Source organism: Gossypium raimondii, chromosome 7 (genome assembly GCF_025698545.1).
Source record: "Gossypium raimondii isolate GPD5lz chromosome 7, ASM2569854v1, whole genome shotgun sequence".
Taxonomy (NCBI): domain Eukaryota; kingdom Viridiplantae; phylum Streptophyta; class Magnoliopsida; order Malvales; family Malvaceae; genus Gossypium; species Gossypium raimondii.
The window spans coordinates 1,387,972-1,401,666 of record NC_068571.1 but is presented as its reverse complement, the minus strand read 5'-3'; the positions used below and the strand labels follow the sequence as shown (position 1 = coordinate 1,401,666).

At 30.6% G+C, this 13,695-nt stretch overlaps 2 protein-coding genes across 11 annotated transcripts; one reads left to right on the top strand and one right to left on the bottom strand.

The window, feature by feature from the left end:
- Nucleotides 1-3,237: 3,237 nt before the first annotated feature.
- Nucleotides 3,238-5,175, bottom strand: LOC105769067 (F-box/LRR-repeat protein 3-like). Its single transcript, XM_052633108.1, has one exon. It carries the CDS (start codon nucleotides 5,006-5,008, stop codon nucleotides 3,590-3,592), a length of 1,419 nt encoding a protein of 472 aa, XP_052489068.1. The 5' UTR covers nucleotides 5,009-5,175; the 3' UTR covers nucleotides 3,238-3,589.
- An 896-nt stretch (nucleotides 5,176-6,071) lies between these two features.
- Nucleotides 6,072-12,777, top strand: LOC105769073 (uncharacterized protein At2g29880-like). 10 transcript variants are annotated; one of them, XM_052633769.1, is made up of 7 exons: nucleotides 6,072-6,368; nucleotides 6,456-6,489; nucleotides 8,560-8,641; nucleotides 9,741-9,822; nucleotides 10,572-10,749; nucleotides 11,568-11,940; nucleotides 12,016-12,777. In XM_052633769.1, the coding sequence occupies exons 6-7, from the start codon at nucleotides 11,749-11,751 to the stop codon at nucleotides 12,628-12,630; spliced, it is 807 nt and encodes a 268-aa protein (XP_052489729.1). In that variant the 5' UTR covers nucleotides 6,072-6,368; nucleotides 6,456-6,489; nucleotides 8,560-8,641; nucleotides 9,741-9,822; nucleotides 10,572-10,749; nucleotides 11,568-11,748; the 3' UTR covers nucleotides 12,631-12,777. The 10 variants fall into 10 exon arrangements, 9 of the variants coding, with proteins under 9 accessions (XP_052489729.1, XP_052489728.1, XP_052489730.1 ...); XM_052633768.1 differs by having other exon boundaries at nucleotides 6,072-6,383; XM_052633767.1 differs by having other exon boundaries at nucleotides 6,076-6,375; nucleotides 11,590-11,940.
- Nucleotides 12,778-13,695: the final 918 nt, after the last annotated feature.

The following is a 13,695-nucleotide window of genomic DNA, read 5'->3' as shown; positions in this document are numbered from 1 at the left end:
TTTAAAACTATCAAATACTTTTGATAATCATTAGCGACTTTTAACATACAAGATGAATCGTTTTTCTCTTTAATCTCACATTTTATACCAATAAATATAAAATATATTTAAAATAATAAAATAGAATTGAATGTTTGTTTATTATACGCAAAGAAGAAAGGGTTTTGGTTCCTAAAACAATACTCTAACTTGGACTCTTGAGAAAAAGTTGAGCATGCAGTTAAATTAAAAAGAAGGAAATATTATGTGGAGAGGTGTAAACTCTATATAATTTTAGGGAAAGAGGATGGTGGGCAGCCTAAAGATGTACAGGTGGAGCCATGTCAGCTCACATATATATTATTACGATTAATGTTTTCTATCGGAATAGGTGCATGGTTAATCTTGGGTGGCCATGCCGTCCATTTGGCACCGGCCCACCACCGCCAACGGTGGGGCCAAGCCAATCCAACGTCGTCATTTTCTTTTTGAGCATGATTCATTCCATACCACAAACAAGAAATAGGTGACAACTACCGACGTTTGTTTTTAATTTTGGCTGGGGTTTCTCCTAAACATCAAAGCTAGATGGAAAATTAGATTGGGAAGGGAAGAGACGGGTAATATATGGTATTGTCCTAACAACTTCATTTTATTTCTTTTATTAATTTTAGGGCGATAGATCAAAGAGTAAATCAGTTTTTCTATTAAAATATTTATCCTTTTTACTAGTCCTTACATTGGGGTATGTCGAATTTGGAACGAAGGGCTTCTATTGGGGGTGTTCTTAGAGATTCAAATGCCAATTGGTTATGGGGCTATGCGATGAGTTTCGGTAACGAGTTAATAAGTTAAAACAAGAGTGATGTTGGAAGGATTATTCTTAACTTGAGATAAAGGGTTTTGAAAAGTTGAATTTGAGTGTGATAATGCTTTGTTGGTTGAATTACTTTTACTTGGTGGAGGAGCTAGTAGTAGTTTAGTGGAATTGCGACTGTTACATCAAGTTTTGCGTCGGAAATGGGAGATTCGTATCTGACATATCTTGAGAACTCTTAACGGTGTTGCTGATCACATGACTAAATGTGCTGATACAGGTAGCTTTTTGATACATTTATTTAAATCCCCATCAACTTCTATCATGAACTTGTTGGGAAGAGATCACAACATGTCTATTTACTCTTGATTATGGTTTTATCTAATGTAATCGCTTCATGCTGTCCTTTTCTAAAAAAAAACAAAACAAAAATAAGTCCTTATATGTTAGTATGCATGCACATATAATTGTTTAGTTATTTTGTCAATTATGTTAGTTTTTAATAGTAGAAATGAATAAAATGTCTAACAGAAAAGTATTATTTGATTTAATGTGTAGAGATTTAATTTACCCATTTTTTATATAAAAAAATAAAATGCAATCTAATACTTAATACAAGGATTTCTATAGGTTTTACACTTTTTTTTTTATTCCACCTGATTTGGAAACATTGCTAAAGTGACCAAATTGAGTTTGAAATTTGTTTTTTTTAGAGTACACGTTTGAATTTTTATATGAGGAAACTGTCCAAAAAGAACTACAACTTTACAATACTAACTGATATCTATCCCCGAGCAAATTAATTTCGTATAAACTATTTTTGTGAGTAGTTGGTCAAGCTAAAAAAACCAACTATGACACTTGTCTCTATGCTAATATGCGTATGTTTTAGATCTTCGATCACCTTAATTAAGTTATTGATTTTTTCAAAAGTTATCGCCAAGTACCATAATCTTAAATCAAAATAAAAGTATCATTAAATTATTGAAACAATATTCAATTCGATAATCAATCCCTTTGTTCCATTAAAAAATATAACACATTCAACTCAAATTTTTAGACCAACCTATGAAAGAAACCACACCAGAAATGGAAAATGAACTCACAATCAAAGAGTGCATGGTTCAAATCTTCAACTTCTTGTTCGCACCATTGACACAAACATTGCTAATCAGATAAAAGGATTTTCTTTAATCAAGAATTGTTTCCCAAGAGAGCCACTTTCCCTAAAATATTTGTATTAATTTGAAAAATTAATTTCATGATCTCAAAATATCAATGGATTCAAATGTATTTCCACATTTTAATATCGAATTTTTACGTTTATAACAAAACCACCACATTGTTGTTTCTTTGAAACTTATTGGATTGATTGGGAGTAAATGTCGAACTGATAATGGTATGCTCCTTCTGCCATCCCCAAAATTTTCACATATTTGGAGGATCACGATGTTAATACGAGCTTCATAGAATCTGAACATGATAGTTGGTTGGTAAGAAATGCTCAAACTTTTCCAGTGTTGACATTTCCAAGCTATCAATAATATGATACATTTCTTGATGTAAACATGCCAATGGCTGAATTTAACCTTATATCCCTCCATGAATAAGACATGAGAACGCTTCAACAAACTAATTTAAAATATTAGCAGGAAGTGACTACTTTATTATTACAAAAGCAGCTCCTTTTATTACAGATAAGATACCCAAATCAAATTTCTGTGTGAACAACCAGAAAACAAGGGACGCTATTTGGCTGCTTTCTATCTACTATTAAGACAACATTTTTCACTTACACTTGTGTGTAATTGCCGATTGAGTCTTAGTTCAGTTGATATCAACATTGTTGTTACTGTAAAAGACATAAATTCGAGTGCATAAAAAAAAATTTCTGGTGTAAATGTCAGATGAATATATGTGCGAATAAAAGTTTTGATCATTTTTTTGGTTAAAATATGCTCCAAGTCCCTGTACTTTTCATACATTTGAAATTTAATACATCTACTTTTATTTCAAGGAATTTAATCATTTTACTTTCTGATTTCTAAATTCAAGTTCATTACAAAGTCAAAATTTTTTTATTTCAAAATGCTACACTAATGAATTTAACAGAAGACATTTAACAGTGTTGACAATTAGACTTGAATTTTAAAATCTAAAAAGTATAGGGACTAAATTCTTGAAAATAAAAGTAGAGGACTAAATTCCATATGTGCAAAGAGTAAATGGACTTGGAGTATATTTTAACCTTTTTAAAAAAAACATTTTCTAGATCCTTGGAGGGTTATATCTTCATATACATATCCAAAACTATGTCAAATACAAACAGATGAAGAAAACTAAAGGGCCGGAACAAAAATAGGCAAATACCTTGACCCTTGAGCACAAATATATTGTAAACTGGATGGCAGATTCAAAAGAATGTAAACATTCACACTCAATTCACTCATAAACTTTTTTAAGTACCATGAATATGAAAATGAATTACAGCATGAACCCTAGACTTAGCTCGGTTTATATCTAGAGTTCGAATTCTAACATCTGCAATCCCTTCTTCTATTAGATTGCAGTTATTACAACAACAAACAGGTTTAGCATATGTTTATTCAGAGAGCAATGCAACTCCTCTCAATTCCAGAACATGAAGCAATGAAATATTTACAGCAAACAAGCAAGATTTTTGGTGTGTGTGTATCCATACATACATACATAAATTTATATACATACATATACATACAGAGAGAGAGAGAGAGAGAGAGAGAGAGAGAATATGTACTTCAATCAATCAATTCATCAACCGGAAGTTACCTCTATAACTTTATGCAATGCCCATGTTCTTGCAATGTTAGAAACCTTGTTCTCCTCAACCACCATTTGTCTCATTTGTGAACAGTTCAAAACAAGGAACTCAACAGCCTCAGCTTCAATCCCAGGACAATTCATGATATCAACACTTTGTAAACACTTGATGTTCTTAGACATAGAAAACAATGTCACACCAGTTATCTTCCTACATCCTCTTAACTTCAAATCTGTCAGATTATTACATGAAATTAGCATTGAAGTGAGCTCTTTATCAACCAATAACTCATTATAAGACAAGTCTAATTTCCTCAACATCCTTAAATTTTGTCCCAAGGTAGCTAACAATCCTATCTCTCTTTCAACAACATCACAGTTTATCAATGCTAGTTCTTCAAGACTGTTATACAAGGCAGTCCCAAGTGTATTTAGACCTTCACCTGTAACAAGACAACAACTTTGAAGCTTAAGTGTTGAGAGATGTCTTAAATTCATCGCAACAGCTAAGAGATGAGTGTTGTTGAGGTCTAATGGTAATCTAAGGTCAAGTTTCTGCAAATTACACCTGCAAGTGTTTATGAATTCAAGTAAACCTTCTTTGCTTCCTCCATCATAAACCAATAGAGAATTCAATGAACCACAATTTTCAGCCAATTTTAATAAAACCCCATCAACAATACTCCTACATTTCCTTAAGTCAACTTCTTGAAGACCTTTAACACACAAGATAAATGATGAAAATGATTCACCATCACCAACACTTGCACAGTTCTTTAGCTGTAATTTCTTGAGCCTTTTACAGTTCCTCCATAGCCAACCAAGACCCTCATCACCTGCTTGAATCCCAGACAAAAACAGGGTTTCTAAACCGAATTCTGCATCAAATTCCTCATTTAAAAGCGACCTAAATTTATTAACTCCATTGGGGCATATATACAAACACAAATCCTTCAAACAGGGAAATGACACAATCCAGCTGAGATAAAGAGGTTTAGATAAAGAAACAGTGATACAAGTAAGTTGGGAACAAGATCTTGATAGTGAAAATAAAGAAGAAACAGAAACTGGACCAGCTAAGAACCTGAGATGATGAAGATTAGAACAAGAAGAAGAAACTATGAAAAGAAGGTGATCAGTAAAAGCAGTAGCAGTGCTTGAATTGGCGTTAGTGATTGAATCAGATAATACAAGAGAAAGAGAAGAAAGTGAAGGATAATAAGAAAGAAGAGAAGACAAAGAAACAAGCATTGAATTGTGAGGAAGAAACCTGAGAGAAAGTGAAGTTTTTGAGCTTCTATAAAGGTTAAGCCAGCGCTTTGAAACTAAAGACACTGATAAAGCAGCTGATGGTGTTGATGGCAGCCTTTTGAATATTTCTTGTAATAATTCATCACATAACATGGTATCCATTACTGCAAATTATTCAAAGTTTTCTGGGGTTTTTGAATCGAAACACCCACATCAAGACTTCGAGTGTTTGACAACTGCTTTTCTGGGTATCATCTAAAAGGTTGAATTTTGATGATCAGGTGAGAGAGAAAATTGGGTTAGATTTGAAGTGTGAGTTGAGAATTTGAATAAGCGCAGATTGAAGCGCGTGTTTGACAAATGTAATTGTTGGGAGTTGAAAAGGACAGATTTCTCCATTGTTCCAACCTAAAAAAAAACGACTATTAGGGATTGAAAACTGGAATGTTCCTTCAATTATAAGTAAAAATGTGGTAGAGAATTTGTATTAAGAATTAGATTATATTTTATTTTTTATTAAAAATGAGTAAATTAATTATTATATGTTAAATCAAATAATAAATTGATCTTTCTATTAATAATTTCATCTTTTGTTAAAAACTTATGTGGCTCACAGAATAATCATAATGTGACCATTGGCATGCCTTATGCATCCCTTATTGACTTACATGGATCATTTTTAACCATATAAATGAATGAAAATTTCAACAGGATGATCGATTTATTTTTTTATCTAACATACAAGCACTAGCCCATTTTTTTAGTAGAATAGTCAAAATACAATCTTAACTCTTAATACAGGAGTCTCTATCGTACATTTACCTATGCTATTAATATTGTTTATGAGATTTGAAATTTTGAATATGACTTGATTGGTTAAAATATGTCATAAATCTTTATATTCTTCACAAATTTAGAATTTAGTCTTTGTGCTTTTATGTTTAGAAATTTAGTCTTTTTATTTTTAAATTTCAAAATTAAAATCTAATTGTTAACTCTGTTATTTTTTTGTTAATTTTGTTATTGTGACATTTTGAAATAAAAAATTCTCACTTAATAGTCATATAACTAAAAAATAATTTGTAATAAACTTAAATTTAACAAAATAATTTTAATAATGTTAACTATTACGTGATGTTTGGTTCGCTGTAATCGATATTATGCCTCTATTCCGTGGGCCCCACCTATTCCGGGTTGGGTGTAATGCCCTATTACGGGTTTATTACATTACCCCCTATTCCGTGCAATCTGCTGCTTTCTATTCCGGAAGGAAAGCTCAGATTTGCTTCCGTTTTGTTTCTCCCAATTTCTTTTGCCCTGTTTTACCCTCCCAACCCGAAAGCCACCTCCATCCTCTCCCTCCCAACATCAAACAGAACCGCCCCTTACATTTTCCTTCTTCTGTCCCGTCAATTTTTCTGCTTGTTTATTGTTTAAGCTCCAGGAAAATCGAAGAGGCCTCATCATTTTCGAGCAGGAACTAGGGCTCTGACAAGGTTTTTGATCTCAAAATTCTGACAAGGTTGCCTGTAAGTGGGTGTGTTTCTTTAACTTCAAACCTTGCAAATTGAGTCTCTTGTTTTGACTTTCTTGTTTGGTTCTTGACTAGGTCTCAAGATTTCCTTGATCTCCATCCTTTCTGGGTATGTTTTGAATTCCTTTTTGTCTGAAACTTGTAAAAAACAGTGTTTGCTTTTACCAATTGCATTGGTTTATTGATTGATTTTCATGGAAATTGAATGGTGTTGTTTGGTTTTATTGAAATATGGATCTCTTTTTGTTCATCCTTTCTGTATGTCTTCGATTCTTATATGGCTCCAACTCTTCATTTTTCTTGAAATTTTCGTGTTCGACATGTTTTTAGACATGGGTTCGGGGTATCAAACATTTATACCCGAATCTGAGCAACATAGCTTTGATGTACCTGTGATAATATTTTGTGTGTTTTATGTGGATTTTCTGAATAGTCTTTCTATTTTTAGTTGTAACATATTCTTGCTTGATTTTGGATATTCCGTGGGCTTTGTTGTTCGGTTCTTGATTGGCGTCAACTTCGTTTGCAGTAATTCTTGATTTTTAGTTTATGCACATATGCGATAAGAACAGTTGCTACATTCATAGGCTTCCATAGGCTTATGCATGGCTCTTGTTTGCATTCATAGGCTTCCAAGACAAATTGATGAACAGCTTGGTAAACTAATCATAATATGGGAATTCTCTTCTTTTGTTACTGAAATGAAATTTAGTCGTGTATATATTGGTTGTGCCATAATTTGTTTTAAGGAAACTTCACAAGTTAGTTGATTCATTTATTTTGATCCCAATGATCCTTTCCTTCTTTTTCGTGCCCTTTATTCCCAGATCTTCCATATTTTTCTTCTTATTTCTCCTTTTCCCAGTCATAGAAGGTTACTATTGAAGTGTTAGGAAAATATTTACCAGAACAACCAAGAAAAAGAAGACTGGTCTTGTTTCACATCAGTATAAGAAGTAGAGCAACTTGAGTTTGTACCTGTGTTACTTATGCTCAAGTGTGTTCCAACACATGTATGTTCAATTTTCTATAATTTCCATGTATATGTGTTGGAAATAGGTGTCGGACACACATACTTAAAGAATAATGAAGAGTTGGAGTAATGTAGATTTTCATTTGGTTGAATTCAGAAGTGTTGTTTGGTTTTGGAGAGACTTTCAAATTTTAACATAAAATTACTGATCAATACTACTGCGAAGAATTATGACTTTTAAACGCTTTCTTTGTGATCCATAAACATCACCACTTCTTTCTAAAAATTTGCAACTAGTGGTTTGGAGGGTTATTAGAGGCTGATTTAACATAATAAATTCTTGATTTTCATTTCATCATCATTTTTATCAGAATAGCTTGGTAGTTTAGTCTTCGTTTAGCATTTAGGAAGGCAATTTCCTTGATCGGCTCAGGAAAGGAATGGCGATTTGGAGGTCTTTAGCATTTGAGAATTCACTTTTATTGGCTATTTGAATTTCAGCCCATGGAGATGTTAAATAAAAAATGACTTTGCACCTTCTTAGCTATGTCTTTCACCTTCAAATTATAAGTCTGATGGAGGAATATAATCCAAGAAAGTGGCATGCTTTAAAGTGGCATGCTTTATCTTTGAAGGTCGTAATTTGAGAAGTTCTTTCTCATTTCTTGAACCCTATTTAGCGTACCATTTTCTTGGGCATGGCCAAAGTATCTGTTTGAGGCTCCACTAAGGAAGTGAAATGTGAAGGGGTATTGCTGAAGGCAGTAATGCATGATTTGCCTATTATGATCTAATATATGGTATTACTGAGTGAAGCATGCTGGTGAGTTTAATAGCCTTTAAGACATGCTACAAGTTCTCTTGAACATTTGTCTCTTTCTGTGGTAAGCTTGAGCCTTATTTCTAGTGGTTTGTCTATCACCGGTTTTCTCTCCTCCTGCTAGTGGTTATTGCTTGCTCTTACTATTTCCGAAAGTAAACCTCTCATAGAGTTTCCTTTCTTATGCTTCATGTGCTGCCAAATGTGTGAGTGCCTGGATGGTTTTACAAAACATTTTATGATGCCTGAAATTGTAATACTGAACTTGTGCATCACAATTAACAACAGATCTTCAGCTTCATGTTTTTTTTCAATTTTACCTTCTTTTTTTCAATTGTAATACTGGACTTGTGCATCACAATCCATGGAACTTTTCTATTCTGCAGATAAAGCCAATCCCAAGTGGAAATCTGCCTCCTGGTTTTGATCCTGTTGAAGGTTGCAAGCTTAATTCTCTGCCTCTGGAAGGTGCCTTTTTTTGAAGCAATGTAGGAATGGGATAGCAATGTAGGGTGTTGGATTTATTTTTTCTTAATCAATTTATATATATATGATTTTGAATTCGGTTTTATTTAAAATATTTATTTCGATTTTAATTTTAAATTAATTTCTTCGATTTTACCTTAGTTTAATACAGTTAGAGTTTTTATTTATTATTGAAAAGAATTAAAATTAAAACCACATTGATAAATTAACCAATTTTCCTAAAATAATTTACTTTTACCTGACTTTAGTAATGGAAAAGTGTGAAAAACGACAAAAAACTATCAGAAGTCCATTCATTTCCTTTCGTTAAAGTAAAACTTTTATTTATGCTTCATACCTATAAAATTATAGTATATTGAAACCCATTAAATTGAAAACTTTTATTTATGCTTCATACCTATAAAATTATAGTATATTGAAACCCATTAAATTCGAGATTTTTTATCACCCCTAATTGCGTCAATTTATCGTACATTTTATATATATTGAGAGAAATTTATGCTTAAAACCTAAAATATGGAACCATCTAAGTTTTAATAAATTCCTATTTTCTTTTGATATATGAAAATAAAAAATTTAGTTCCTACAAATATATAATCTTTCATTTTTAAATGTTTAAAATATAAAATTTTAATAATATGAGTTGGCTACTCAACTCAATTCTATTTTATAATTAAAAATGTCATGATTTTGATAGGATAAGAAAGATAATAAATAAAGGTTCCATTTAAAAGCATGATAAAAGAATATATATAAAAATAATATCATTTTATAATTATGATGTTTAAAATATGCTTTTATATATATAATAGTACGAGTTTGAATTTTTTATTTTAATTGACGAGAATATTTTGTACTTGTTATAATTATAAATTTAACAAATATCCTTTCATCAAGCTGTAATGAAAGAAAATAATTGAATTTCAAGATTTTTCCTCTTCTTTTTTTTTTCCCTTTATCAAGCTGTAATGAAACAGATATCCATATAAAGAAATGAATTTTAAGTTGCAAAGATAATTTTAATTTCTATTTTTTGCCTCGTAAAGATTTTAAATTTGTATTGTTCATTTTTCTTTGATAGTGTGTTATTGCTTCCTATTGAAGCGGCTTGTTTGATTGCTTCCTCCACCCACAGTTGAGCGTCTTCTTTTCACACAATCACTGTAAGTTTTTTGGCAATTAAATTATTTAATTTAATTTTACTATTATTGAAATTATGATTGGAGAAATGTGACCATTTTACTACGATTTGACAATATGGAACACATTAATATCTTGTAGTAATGGCTCGTCTGCCTTTAATTGCACAAAGTGTGAGGCGTAAAAGAATTGGTATTTCATTGACATGGTTGCAAATCTGTAAAATTGCGAGTTGGTTCTTACTTACATTGGGTGCCAGCCATAGCCTACATACTTATAGACCAAGGATTAGGTCCTATATTTTAGATTTTTATGCACAATGGGATTACGTGAAAAGGCTTATATATGCTAGTGACGAGACCTATATTGAACAAGTTAGGATGAATAGATTTGCCTTTTTTAAATTATGTGAGATGTTACAAACGTTAGGGGGATTGAAGTCGTCCAGGAACATGCTTGTTGATGAGCAAGTGGCAATGTTTTTACATATCATTTCCCATCACCTTAAAAATCGAGTTATCAAGCATCACTTCAATAAGTCCGGGGAAACTGTTAGCAGATCATTTCATAGTGTTTTAAATGCTGTCATACGTTTACAAGATGTGTTATTTAAAAGGCGAGCCAATTACGACTAATTCTTCGACACAAGGTGGAAATGGTTTAAGGTATTGGACTGAGTTTTATATATAGCTTGTACATAATTTAGTTGATTTAGATTTAAATTTAGTATCCTAACTCAAGGTTTTATAACATGTGATATAAAATTGTTTAGGTGCTCTTGATGGAACCTACATCAAGATTAAGGTTCCAACAGTTGATAAATATGCTAGGCGTTTGTACACTTGATATGCAAGTTGTTTATGTTCTTCCTGGTTGGGAAGGTTCTGTTGCTGATGGACGGGTTCTTCGAGATGCCATTAGTAGGAGACATAGACTAAAAGTTCCTCATGGTAAAGTGGATAGTTAGAAGACTTTGAATTATTCATTAAAATCAAACTTTTTGTGGTGAATTAATCATTTTAAAAAAAGTTTTTTTATAGGTTGTTATTATCTAGTTGATGTTGGATACACAAATTGTGAGAGATTTCTTGCACCTTTTAGAGGACAACGATATCATCTGAACGAGTGGCGTCAGAGTTATCAGCCAAGTTCTCTGCAAGAGTTTTTTAATATGAAACATGCCTTAGCACGTAATGTTATTGAAAGATGCTTTGGGTTATTAAAAATTAGATGGGGAATACTTAGGAGTCCATCATTCTATCCTGTAAGGGTGCACAATAGAATCATTATTGCATGTTGTTTGCTCCATAATTTTATTCGAACGCATATGAGTATTGATCCTATTGAAGCAGATGTGGGAGAAGGATTACCTAGTAATGTGCTAGATGACGATGAACCAAATATCGTAAATATTCATCCATCGGATGCTTGGGCTACTTGGAGGATGAAACTAGCCAACCAAATGTTCAATGAATGGCAAGCATCTAGAAATTAGTTAGGTTTAGGAACAAAATGAGTTTGAGTTAATTTGTTTATGTTATTTTATGTATCTAGTTTGTGAAACTTTGGTGGTGTTTGAATTGTTTTTTTTATTGTACTAAACTTGTTGAATTATAATTTAATTTCTTTTCATTCATCATGTGTTATAATTTTATACAGTGTTGAGCTTTTGATTCATGATATTGAACTTAATTTTAATTTTATAAAGTGCTCACCTTTTGATTCATGGTATTAATAGTAATTAATATAATTTGTTTTTTTTCTTAAGATAATTATGTCAAGTGTTTCAGAATCAAATGTTTCTTCTCAAGCTTCTCGAGGAACAAAAAGGAAATGGGTTCCAGAAGAAGATGCAGCATTGGTTTCCTGCATGGTGGACTTGCACAATGTTGGAACATTTAATGTTGATACCGAGTTTAAAGCCGGTTATTTAAACGAGTTGGAAAAAAATGCTAGAAAAGGCTTTACCTAATGCAATGTTGAAGGCTAGACCTAATATTGAATCGAGGATTAGGTTACTAAAAAGGGATTGGTCAATCGTGTATGACATGTTTAATGACCAAAACAATAGCGGTTTTGGTTGGGACGAGCATAGGCAGCTCGTTGTTGCTGAAGATGCGGTTTGGGACTCTTATTTAAATGTAAGAATCATTTCAAGTCTCTATTATCTTATTTTTACCAAACTTATAACTAATATGATTTCCTCATTTTTATAGAGTCATAAAGAAGCCGGTCAATTCAGACATCGTAGTTTCCCTTACTACAACCACCTTACTGCCATATACGTAAGAGATCAAGCGACTGGGAAAGATGCTCAAACAACCGCTGATGTTATTGAAGAAATAAATGTTCAGGATGTACATACTGCAGATATTAATGAAGAAAGAAACGAATTCTATGACTGCGAAGCTGATGTCTCTTTGGATGAGATGGATGTTTCTGCTACGGAGCCGCAAACAGATAGAAACCAAGGGGGTTCCTCATCTTCAAAGAAGAAAAAAAAGCATTCTGATGCAACTGATCATTTTTCTTCTTCATTTCATGATGCTACCACTTTATTGGCGAAAAACATGCGGGCCATTGGTGAACAAATCAGTAGGAGTATTGCCTCTGATGTGGTAGTTCAACAAAAGTCAGAAGAATTCCAGATCATCCAAGAAAAAGCTACAAATTTATATTCAACCTTATGTGAAATAGAATGTTTAACAGTGGATGAGCGGTATCGAGCATTGAGTAAAATTTCAGATCATCCAACTCAAATGCTCATTTTCTTTAGTTTACCTTCTGATGTGCGATTGGAATGGGTCAGAAGATTTCTTGCTGACCATTAAACTTCTTATTTCTATTAATGATATTTTCATAACTTTTTCTGTTTGTAATATTTGGGATGGTATGTCATTACAATCTTCTAACTTTTTGATGTTCTAAAACTGTATAACATATGGATTATGACATAGAATTTCATGAATTTCATTTAACCTTTTGTTAATATATGAAAATTATGTTTATGCAAAATATAATTCTCAATTTATTTATTACTGCTAATATTTTTTATTGTAGAATAATTAAATTATTTGTTCCACTAATGATATTTTAGCACATTAAAATATGTATTGCAGTTTAAAAATAATAAAGTAGATTATAAATTATATTTAATAATAATTATTTTAAATTATATTTTATAGTATTATATAGTATAATTTTAGTAAATTCATATAAGAATATTTCATACTAAAGAATTTTATCAAATTATATATTTTATTAAATTATATTTAATAATAATTATTTTAAATTATATTTTATAGTATTATATATTATGATTTTAGTAAATTCATATAAGAATATTTAATACTAAGAATTTTATTAAATTATATATTTTATTAAATTATATTTAATAATAATTATTTTAAATTATATTTTATAGTATTGTATATTATGATTTTAGTAAATTCATATAGGAATATTTAATACTAAGAATTTTATTAAATTATATATTTTTGTTAAATTATATTTAATAATAATTATTTTAAATTATATTTTATAGTATTATATATTATGATTTTAGTAAATTCATATATTTTATTAAATTATATATTTTATTAAATTATATTTAATAATAATTATTTTAAATTATATTTTATAGTATTATATATTATGATTTTAGTAAATTCATATATTTTATTAAATTATATATTTTTATTAAATTATATTTAATAATAATTACTTTAAATTATATTTTATAGTATTATATATTATGATTTTAGTAAATTCATATATTTTATTAAATTATATATTTTATTAAATTACATTTAATAATAATTATGTTAAAATATGATTAAATCATTTATTATTTATATTAATAATCTTATTAAAATTTAATAACAATAACAATAACA

Excerpts from the sequence above, each read along its gene's own strand:
- LOC105769073 (XM_052633769.1), top strand. The coding sequence starts at position 11,749 with ATGCTAGAAAAGGCTTTACCTAATGCAATGTTGAAGGCTAGACCTAAT. Across the intron at positions 11,941-12,015 it reads TTTGGGACTCTTATTTAAAT|AGTCATAAAGAAGCCGGTCA; the intron begins GTAAGAATCATT and ends TCATTTTTATAG.
- LOC105769067 (XM_052633108.1), bottom strand. The coding sequence starts at position 5,008 with ATGGATACCATGTTATGTGATGAATTATTACAAGAAATATTCAAAAGG.